Raw genomic sequence first — 11,661 nt, 5'->3', positions numbered from 1 at the left:
TGTAACTAAAGTTGGGATTAGCACTGAGCTGTTTGACAGTAAAGTTTATATTGTGCCAATTACTGATTTGACAGGTACTGAATTGACCATTGAAGCTTGTGGTATCAATGAAATTACATCTGACATTACAGAATTTGACAGCACATTGATAGCCAAATTGTTTGGTGTAGAGAGGAGTGGAAAATTTGTCGGCCAACAGGCAAAGTAGATTTGTTAATTGGCGTGGATCACAGTAGCATGATACCTCTTGTGGTTAGAACCATTGATACCTTACAGCTAATGCAAAACAATTTTGGAATGTGTGTAAGAGGGTCATATCCAATTATGAATAAGAATATGGGTACCAATAGTGTCTTACCGGTAAATATTAGCCATATGACTGTAGCTAGAGAGGTCAATGACATCATACCACGATACAGTGAGAACCTCTCAAAACAGTTAAAAAAAAAAATTTCAGTTGAAAATTTTGGATCTTCATGTAGGCTATACTTAAATGTAGTGGTTGTAAATGTGGGAAGTGTTCATTGAGTAGGGAACATAGCTTGAAAGAGGAAATGAAATTAAAACAGATAGAAGAGGGACTTCATTATGATTCAATAAAAGGGTATTGGATTGCAAGTTATCCATGGATTGGGGATCCTAACAAGCTCCCTAATAATGTTTCCCTCGCATATGGAAGACTAAAATCTACTGAACGGAGGCTAATGAAGCTCGGGAGCGATTACTCTAAAAAATATAATGATCAGATTTTAGATATGGTTCATAGGGGAGTTGCTAGAAAATTGATCATTGATGAGATGAGTAGTTATAATGGTCCCATTCACTACTTGCCCCACAATGAAATCCACAAGCCAGACTCTGTTTCTACCCCTTTGAGAATTGTGTTCAACTCTTCTTCCTCTTATCTTGGTCACGTACTTAATGATTACTTTGCAAAGGGCCCTGATGTGCTAAACAGTATGATTGCTAGACTGATACGTTTTAGGCAGCATGCGGTGGTCATCATAGCAGATATTAAGAAAATGAATAAGACGGTACGAATATCAGAACATGATCAACATACTTGTAGGTCTTTGTGGCGGGACTTAGAGACTGACAAAGAGCCAGATCACTATGTGCTTACTGCTGTGACCTTTGGTGATACACCTAGTGGCATAATAGCGATGATGGCCTTAGGTAAAACGACCGAGATGGATGAATCCTTTCCCCTAACTGCAGAGATGATCAATCGTAACTCGTATGTTGATGATATACTGTCAAGTGTATCGACGGTTGAAAGGGCTAAAAGAAGTATTGTAGAAGCTAATGTAATATTATCATGGGGAGGATTTCAGATCAAGCACTGGGTTATGTGAGGTGAGAATCCAGAAGATAATTTTCTTAACATCTTGAAAACTGATAAGGAAAAGGTACTGGGGTTGAACTGGAATCCTAAGGAGAACCTGTTTTTCTATGTGATAAAGATAAATTTCTCTAATAAAGTAAAAAATATTCGAATGGAGCTACCCATAAAGAAATAAAAAATCGACGAGAAACTACCGAATATGTTAAATCGAAGAATGGTACTCAGTCAAACTTCTTCGGTGTATGATCTCCTTGGCTTCATTGTGCCATTCACCTTGAAGAAAAAATTGCTTATGCACGATTTACTAACCACCATCAGTGAAAATGAACGAAGATTAAATTGGGATGAAGCAATGCCACAGTCTATGTATGAAAGATCGAGAAAGTTATTTAAAGAAATGTATAAGTTAGAAACCTTGACGTTCCATAGATGTGTGAAGCCTAAGGATGCAGTTGGTAAGCCTCATCTAGTAATTTTTGCAGATGCGAGTAAGTTAGCTTATGGAGCCTGTGCGTACTTGAGGTGGTAAGTGAGGGAGGGACCCTTTGTAAGTAAACTCTTATTGGCAAAGAATAGGATCACCCCTACTCGACAGCTCATCATCCCACTGTTAGAGTTGTGTGGGGCTGTGTTGGCCTGCCGGTTGAGGACTGTGATTGAGAAGGAAATAGACATTGAACTTGAGTCAGTCATACATAATATTGATTCATCTATTGTAATAAGTCAAGCAGTTTTAATATATTTGTCGCTACTAGAGTAGCAGAAATTCAAACTAAATCAAAATCTGTTGAATGGTTTTGGATATCCTCAGGAAATAATCATCAGACTCAACTACAAGGCCTACACACCCTATGCTTTTAGATTATAATTCTTCATGGTAGAATGGACTCCCATTTATGTGTTTACCTGTTAGTGAATGGCCAATGAGTCAGTCAAATTATCTCAAACTACCAGATATTGCTCCAGTCAAAATTGTGAATAATCTATGTAGGGATAATACTGTTATAATTGATGTAAATAGATATGGTAGTTACAGTAAGCTTTCAAGAATGACTGCTAGAGTTTTGAAGGTAGTTAGGTTGAGGTCATTTAAAGGTGTTTTTTTAGTTCCTTGCTCAGATGATTTGAAAGTAGCAGAGGATATATGGGTAGGGTGGGTCCAGAAAACTATAGCTGATGACTGGGAAAAGCGATATGAGAGACTTGGAGTTGTAATGAACGAGGAAGGTTTAATGTGTGTTGGTCAAAGGATTTCAGTATGGCTGAAGGATAATTGGAACAGGAGTACATTTGTATTGTTACCTGTGAGGCATTCCTTCACAAGATTGTATGTTAAACACATCCATGAGATAGATCATGCTGGTGTAGAGGTAACCTTAGCCAGATTGCAATCAAAGTTTTGGGTACCTGGAGCCAGGAAACTTATAAAATCTGTGAAGGCTCGGTGTGTCATTTGTCGTAAATTGGCTAAAAAGACTGAAGAGCAATGCATGGGTCAGTGTCCATCTGAGAGACTTCAACCCGCCTCACCTTTTTTCAGTACAGCTATTGATTTGTCTGGACCATTTATTGTGAAAGACACAGTCAAGAGGCGCACTAGAAAAAAAGGTTTATGGGATAATCTTTAATTGTATGGTGAGTAGAGCTGTGTACTTGGATTTAGCAGAGGGCTATGATACAGAGAGTTTTTTTATAACAATACGTAGGTTTGTCTCCATAAGAGGATTTCCAAAGTGTATACATTCAGATGGAGGCACACTGTTAGTAGCATCTAACAAAGAATTGCAAACTATGGCCAGGAACTGGAATATGACACAGATTTCAGAGTTTGGTAGTGTTTTCGGAATGAGGTGGACATTCAACAAGTCTGCAGATTCTCCATGGGAGAATGGGTGCAGCGAATCTCTGATAAAATCTGTAAAGAGGTGTATCATGACGTCTGTAGGTACTAATATTCTTTCATGGAGTGAGCTTCAGACTTTTATGTTTGAGATTGCTAATTTAATGAATAGCCATCCAACTGGTTTCAATCCAGGGTTTGATCCCAGTTTAGGCATTTATCTTTGCCCTAAAGACTTGCTCTTAGGTCATACAGGTGTCAGAGTCCCAAGTGGATTATGGAATGAAAGTAATAATCCAAGGCAAAGTTTTGAGTTCAAGCAGAAGATTGTAAATTCTTTTTGGAAGAGGTGGCTTCGAGATTATTTTTCTTCACTTTTAGTTGGGCAAATATGGCATACTCAGCGTAGGAATTTAAGACCAGGTGGTATTGTACTTGTACGGGAAAACAATATTGTAAAGGGTGCATGGAAAATGGCCAAAGTTGCCGTAGCCGTACCTGGAAGTGATGGTCATGCACGAGATGTAACCTTGAGGTATAAAGTTCATAAACAAGTTACACAGTACAAAGGTCAAATCGATATGTTAATCAAACGGTCTGCTCATAAACTGATAGTTTTACTTCCTGTTGAAGAGCGTGGTGAATAATGAGTTATGGTGGGGGGAGTGTATGATGTAATCATAATCATTTATAATTGTATATTTTGTTAAAAACATTATATAATACAGAAAATTAATGTTAAACAAATTATGAATAATATTAGAGAAGTTTTTGCGCAAGGTGGTGGTGTTTTGTTGGGGAAGGTAGGAGGTGGGCTGCCGGCCGTCATTTCCGTGTGTGTTGACAGTGTCGGTTAGCCTCCCAACCAGGTGTGCAAATGTAGGCTGATTTCTGTTTTTATATATTTAAAGAGGTAATATGGTCTGGGTGTATTGGCAGAGGTGTAGGACTAGCATTACACAGGTTAAGCATGTGTGGGGATTTGATATGGAGCGCCAAGGTGTAAGTTACTGTATTGATTATTCATATGTTCTTATATTTATGATGGATTTGGAAATGTTATAGTTGGATATCCTGTACTTTTATATTTGTAATAGAGTTAGTATTATTGCTGTGTTTTGTGTACAAAAGACTTTTCATTTTATATTTAATTCTACGAATACCGCTATTGTTTTGCATATTTCACTAAGATTACATTTTGAGTATCTGTTTAACTATTTGGGGGATTGTTTTAATTTGGACACTTGTTTACAGGCTGAATGTTACTTAATAAAGTATTCATGTGGCACTTGGTGACTTTATCTACCTGATCCATACACTTTGGAAGTGACTATTTATATTAGACAGGATAGCTTAAATTAGCTTGGAGTGGTTGTGAATGACAGAATCTATTTAATATTAATTTTTTACTAAATTGTGGTGATTCAGTTAGCCAGGAATGTCCAAACGATGCTCTTCTTTTTTATTTCAGACCGGTATTCCTCCTTTGGCACTTTGGAGTTTCAGGATTTTGAATGATTGGCAATGATTTTGACCAGTCTTTTGAAAGAACTTGATTTTGACTGCTCTGGTGATTTAGAATATACTTGGGAAATATCCAGGAATTGTCTTGGAATGTTCATAATGATTATGATGATGATGATGATGATGATGATAGTAATAGCCACATCAAAATCACTGTTCAGTGGAATTAACTGGAAGAGGACTTTTTTGATCATCAGAAAGTGGAGGCCGTGCTGCTAAATATTGTTAGGCATGTGTGTGGATGACCTAATAAGTGTTTTTTTTTTTTTTAAAGAAATATAATTTCAAGTTTGTGTTTTGCTGAAATGTCCCTACTCTGTAAGAGTCTGATTAAAAATAACATAAGAGGAAAGTTTTATTTGGAAGAGATATTTGTCAGAAAGATTCAGAAGTGTACGGTTTGACTCCTTTGCATTTCGACAAAAATTTTTTTTTTATTTAAAACTTTAAATTATATTAATTACAGTTACAATCTGTACAGTATGATTACAGTTTATATAATCCTTTAAAAAATAAATTTTGATTTCAGATACTCAAAAACAATAATAACCTTGAAAGGTTTGTTTATGCCATCCCATACTATTTTCCAGTCAAAAATCGGACAACTTCCCACAATTTTTGAGGTACTCAGTACTCAGTGGCCTTATACAATTGAAGCAGGCTTTAATACTTAGGAAATTTTGCATGACGACAAACTTCTCTGTTTACATTTATTGCTACTGCATAAAATGATGTTGACAAATGAAACCTCATTTATTTCCTAAATCAAACCAAAATGTCTCATCTTACAATAGTAATTACTCAAATCAATATTCTTTGTTATAATTTATTATTCAGAGCTGTCGAAGTGAAAGTCGCTAAAGATTTATGACAACCATTTTTAATTACCAATCCACCTTTTTCAGTAGAGACAGATTTTTTCTGCCTCCAGGATGGTAACTTCCATTCCAGGTATTAGTAATTGAGTAATATACTTTCTTAAAGGAGGGAACGTTTGAGAAATATACCAACATTTAGACAAACGTTTGAGCAAGGGGAGATATTTTTTCTTCTCATGGAACCTCAAAATGATTATCATAAATTAAACCAAGAATTTTTATACTTTCAACATTTTTCTTCGATCTTAAAGACCCCATTTTATGATTTTCCCATTTTCTTAACCGAATTATAATAGATTTGTCTTGGTTTGGCTGTGCACCTGTTGCAAGTTCAAACCAATGTATAGTATTTCTCTATTAGTCCATGGGCCACACCAGATATTTTTACCATCTGAGAGGGCAAAAGTTTACATCCAATAAGTTGTTCATTTGATTAATTTAACTGATTTGATATGTGATAAACTTCGCACAAAAGAAGCTTTCCATGCTTTTTTTCCTGTTGCAATTTTTGGGTGATGACACCTTTGTGAAATGTGCATAATCAGCCAATAATATATGGAATTTGGTGTTATTGGGCATTACATAACATTACCCTAATTATTTGGTTGATCATAATCTTGCAAAAGAATGCAGCTTTCAGCTTTCAGCAGTTCAGTTTCCAGCTATTTCAGTTCTCAGTAGAAACGTTGCTAAATCTGAAAATCCTGAAGCTTAAAGATATAGAATTTAAGCTAGATTTTTTTTCTGGTATCACCAATGCATTAAGCATCATGTGCGTTTAAATAGTTAAGTTGGTTTAGTTAAGAATAACTAATACTAGGAGATTGAGAATGAATAAAAACTTCCAGTTTCAATGAGCCCATGCTGATAGCAGTAACCTAATTAAAGGGGAACTGACCATAATATACAACAAGTAACGTTGTGCTCTTAAATGTAAGGATATCAAAACTACTGCAGATGTCCAGGATACAAAGGGGAAGAACATTGTCTGGTTACTTATTAGAATGGCTGTCCCCAAAGATCAAACCATAGCAGTTGAACCGGTTTAAACATCCAGATCCATGACTATGTCCCAGTGACCATAGACACCATAGGCTATTTACCAACGATCAATGCTCCTGTGACAGAATTGTCTACTGTGTTACTGAACATCATGGAATATCTGCAGTTTAACAAAATCGTCTCTGTATTCCATCAAGCTTTTTATGCCAAGGCAGCAGAAATAGTGTGGAAGCACTAGAAATTCAGTAGCATTGACATCAGGATATGGGTGTTCTGCACAGTCTGGAATCTGCTTCCCATTTTGAGAGAAACAGATTCAGGCCGCAGGGCTGAGAGATCTCTGTTTAGGGTCGGGCGTGATTGCTGAAGGATATGTAGCTGGTGTGATGGAAAGCCGTATATACAAGTGTGTAGTCAGACTTTAAAAACTTTTCTATGCTGCTCTGATGGTTCTTGCCCAGAGTGGCTTCTTCCCATGGCTAGATATCACGCATTCTGGAGATATTCATTACCTGGAAGAAGCCATAAAGAGTGTTGCCTTTTTTCATGAAAATGTCTCAGGGGTATCGCTCACAGAACTCTTAGAGATCTCAGCATGCACCCATATCATGGAGCTCTTCTAAACCTCTATGGACTATCTTGGTAAAAGGCAGAGTGTGTCCACATTCTAGGTGTCCTATTTGGACATGACAGAGATCATGCTGGGACTGATTAGGACTTCTGGAAAAGGGGACATGATGCTTCACCTTGCCTCTATTCGACAGATGATCCCTTGGTGCTTTGCCTACGCAAGCTCAGCTATGCTCACTTCCTGCCATATTACTATGCAATGATGTCAAGAATACCTGTTGATCATCCTGAAGTACATGCACACTTCATGCAAGGAGGATTCTTTGCCCAGATTGGTATCAGGAATCCATTTGGGCGAATACCTGTGGATCAAACTATTGAAAAGACTGTCAATAAGGACACAGAAACACCTGGAGGAACAAAGGGCTTCAGTCCTAAATCTGGAGCTGACACCAAGTACTACATGACGTCTGAGTATCAGAGTGCCTACCTGCTGCAGCTGAGGGCCTTGGTTGGTCGAAGCGAATCCCATGTCAATCACCAAGATCTAAATTTGCCCAGGATCAGAAGAGATGAAGCTGACATTCAATCCCTTGTTGAGCTTATGGAAACCTTCTAAAATAGAACGACTGGAGTCAAATCCACCAACAACTCAGTTCAATGACAGGGGCATCCAGTTCATGAATATTGCGCCTGGCAATAGCATCCAGCAGTGGCGGGAACTACTTTGCAGTTCTGCTAACAAGACAAATCTGATAAAGTTCTTAGTAAATAATTGGAAAGGAACCAAATACAGGGAGAAACTCTAAAACAAGATTTTGTATGTCACATGTGAGGCTGACTGTTTCAAGATGGGCAAAGACTAATAGGAAGAGGTTGTAGAGGTCGAATCCTTTTAAGAAGAAGCAGATACCGGTATGTTGCTGCATGCTCTCAATGTAGCATAGTCTGGTTACAAAGCTGTGATCATTACTGCTGAGGATATAGATATGTTTGTGTTGTGCTTGGGCTTGAGCAACTACATCACATGCAGCACATACCAGGAAATGGTTCCTTGACATTACCAGGTTATACAACTCATTGAAAAGCAATCTATATGACGCTCTGGTTGGTATCCATGAGTCCTTCCCTGAGACTGGAAGTTCATGAAATGTATCCAATGAGCTGTTTCATAAGCAGCATGAGATCATATGCCATATGTATGCACTGTACACTCACACAGCAGACGTGAACACACTTCGCTATCAACTCTTTTGTGCCAGATGTGGTGAAGTTGAATCCAGTTAGCTCCCACCTTGTGAGGATTGACTCACAATGCATGTTGCCCATACCAACTATCAGGCTGCCATATGGAGGCGGTCTCTGTAGACTCAACTTTCTGTACCTAATCTTAAGGACCATGGGTGGACCACATTCGATGGTGGACATTTGGTCATCAACTGGATGCGTGGCTCACCAGCATCTGCTTCGGTGTTACAGTTTCCTTCCAGCCAGTTTGTGAGAGCCTGCAAATTACCTTATTGCTCATGTCTCGCCAACAGGGCCGAATTACCGCATAGGCAAACTAGGCGTTTGCCTAGGGCCCCACGATCCAAGGCGTTCAGGGGCTCATCCAAGACTGCGCACATGGTGCAAGTGCAAAGGGGTCCCTACCTAAAAAGTTCAAGTGTTTGGAGAGTTTACATCAGAACGGTTGTGTTTTCCGCTAATGGGTGAGTATGGGAGATTCCTCTCCAATTTTCTGTAGTAATTACACGTTATCTAGACTTGTACTGTGACAAATTATCTGAAGTGTTGTTGATAGACATTGATGTGTATGGATAAATGTTTGTTTTCGCCTCTAAATGTTACGGGAGATACTGACTTCCGTTTGTAGGTTTTAAAAGCACTTTTTCCTGTCTTTAAGTCTTTATAATTTCAATAACAGATCTTTATTACTCTAGAAGTTATTGAGGTCAAAGTGCAAAAATGTTGCAAACCATGCAATTTCTTAGCAAAATGCTAAGGATTTGCTATTTTACTATTAGTGCTACCGCTGTTTACACAGCTATTTAGGTATTGATTTTTTTTATTTCAGGGTGTTGAAAATTTATCAAGGGAACAAATGACGTCCAGAAAAGCATTGGATTTGGAGAAAATCTGACTTTCCCGTGCATGTTCAGTATGATTTGTGTAAGTAAATTAGAGATCAAGGAGGATGAATTAGTAAAATATTCGTAGCCCAAATCACTAACCTAATCTATGGTAAAATTTCTGTATATGACTCCTTTCTGGTAACGTTTTGAATTTTTAGAGGCGCAGCCAGAGGAAAGGGGCCTACACGGGCCATATCCCCCAATTGACAGAAGTAAAATAAAATTATTATAAAATTAATAATAATTGATAATGAAAAATTTATATTTTACATGATTACAGACAGTGGTACATCTTCATTATGGCATCTCGTGAACCTGATGTTAGAAAAATAAATAATTGATAATAATAAAAAAAATAATAATAATTGATAATGAAAAATTTGTATTTGCAGGATTACAGACAGTGATACATTCGCATTAAGGCATCTCATGAATGTGATGTTGGACGTTCTTATGCGAGTGGGTCACAGAAAAGAAAGAAGAAAATTCAAGAAGAAGAACAGAAAAAGAAAGATGTGGGAAGCTGCAGAAAGATCACAGGCATGCTCACGAAAACAGTTTCTGATGTTACCAGTACAGTTGAATCTGCAGATACGTCAGATCATACAGGAAGCCCTCCCTCCATTATTTCGCAGCCAGCCTCTACTTCTTTTGTCTCTCATCTCAATGTGACGGACATTTCATCCACAGGATTTGTGCACTTCAAACAATTGGTGAGGCACCGATTGTTTGAAGTGCACAAACATGTGTAGGATAGAAACCTGCACCAACCATCCGAGTGAGGAAGAGGCAATTGCGGAACTAACAGACTCTGATGTAGACGATGATGCTGACTGAATGACAAGAGTCGTGATATAGTTTGAATTTTGGACTTTCCCACCAATGATATTGGCTTGATTTAGGCTAAGTCAAAGTATGTTAACTTGAACACACCAGTTATTAAAATAGAGTGAGCTATATTTTTTGTAACAGATGTATAATAAATGATGCCACAAGATTTACTATATTATCATACATTTATTCAGTTCACAGTAATTACTGCTAAGTCGGTTTCCTCATATAAAGTATGCTTTATATGTATATATATATATATATATATATATATATATATATATATATATATATATATATATATATTTATAGTATATATATATATATATATATATATATATATATATATATATATATATATATATATCGTGTATATATATATATATATATATATATATATATATATATATATATATATATATATATATTAATGGTGATTAGTAAATAGCGGGTGGACATAATGACACCACAGATGATGCTCGTTATAAGCAGCCATTCTGCAAGGGTTATTATGTCAAAATTTTAACTAGGGATGTACATCAATGAAAAAAATAGCAAACTGAATTTGCCCAGCAAGGTGGTACCGATACGTAAAATTCTGGGCCTTGACCCATAGACTATGTAACATTAACCAACTTAATCATCAGTTGACAAGACGGATGGATCTTCTGCGTAACCATGCAGGCATATAACTACAGTATTAAGGTGGCTAGGCCCTACTATTTTGTTCATACTCTTTATTATCTCATATAAAGGTTCTTGAACTATACAAAATGACAGCATTAGCATAGGGCAGCCTTGTCTTACTGACCTTTCAATACAAATGGTGAACTCATAAACCCATTGACCAAGAAACTACTTTCACAATCCCTATACAAAATTCTAACTACACTTCTGCTGTTGCAAAATGGTTTTACAGAAACCACACTGACCTGTATACATAATCTACAATGACCCCAAGAACGGTCAAAACACATCCTCATTACTTTATATACCTTCAGATCTCAAACAACTAGGTTTGTAACATAGAATGTCCTGTAAATAAATCCTTTTAAATACTACAACACTTCCTGGACATTAATAAACATGAATAAATACGTACGCCATTACTACAATGTACGTTAACGACGAAAATCCAATCAAATAATACTACACTTCCTGGATGACGTACAAGCGTACGTCATTATGAGGAAAATTCAAACCGTATGTTGATAATAACAAATGATCACGTCGTCAATGTTTTGTAAACAAATCCCTTCAACAGTACCATACTTCCTGGACACGTATGGATACTTATCAACACGTATAAACATGTACCTCATTACTACAATGTACGTTAATGACGAAAATTCAAACTGTCTGTTGATAAAAATCCTCAAACGACCTTTAACTTAATTTTAGTAAACAAAAGACTTTAAATAATACTTCACTTCCGTAATCCGACAGAAAAGTGAGCATCTATGGCCATGGTCTTTTTTCAGGAGAGTAACTATGGCCAGCGGTGTTTACTTCTGAGTGAGCAAATGTTGCCAGGGG

The 11,661-nt window shown here is 37.0% G+C and overlaps 2 protein-coding genes across 2 annotated transcripts; both read left to right on the top strand.

Annotated features, from left to right (window-relative positions):
• The first annotated feature begins 554 nt into the window (after window positions 1-554).
• On the top strand, window positions 555-1,355 carry LOC137617481 (uncharacterized). The gene has a single exon (XM_068347502.1). The coding sequence runs from the start codon at window positions 555-557 to the stop codon at window positions 1,353-1,355; it is 801 nt and encodes a 266-aa protein (XP_068203603.1).
• Window positions 1,356-3,136: 1,781 nt separating this feature from the next.
• LOC137617479 (uncharacterized) lies at window positions 3,137-3,832 on the top strand. The gene has a single exon (XM_068347501.1). The coding sequence runs from the start codon at window positions 3,137-3,139 to the stop codon at window positions 3,830-3,832; it is 696 nt and encodes a 231-aa protein (XP_068203602.1).
• The last annotated feature ends 7,829 nt before the right edge of the window (window positions 3,833-11,661 follow it).

The sequence above is a fragment of the Palaemon carinicauda genome, chromosome 23 (assembly GCF_036898095.1).
Source record: "Palaemon carinicauda isolate YSFRI2023 chromosome 23, ASM3689809v2, whole genome shotgun sequence".
NCBI classification, from domain to species: Eukaryota; Metazoa; Arthropoda; class Malacostraca; order Decapoda; family Palaemonidae; genus Palaemon; species Palaemon carinicauda.
The sequence above is the reverse complement of the archived record's forward strand: the minus strand, read 5'-3'. Positions and strand labels throughout refer to the sequence as shown.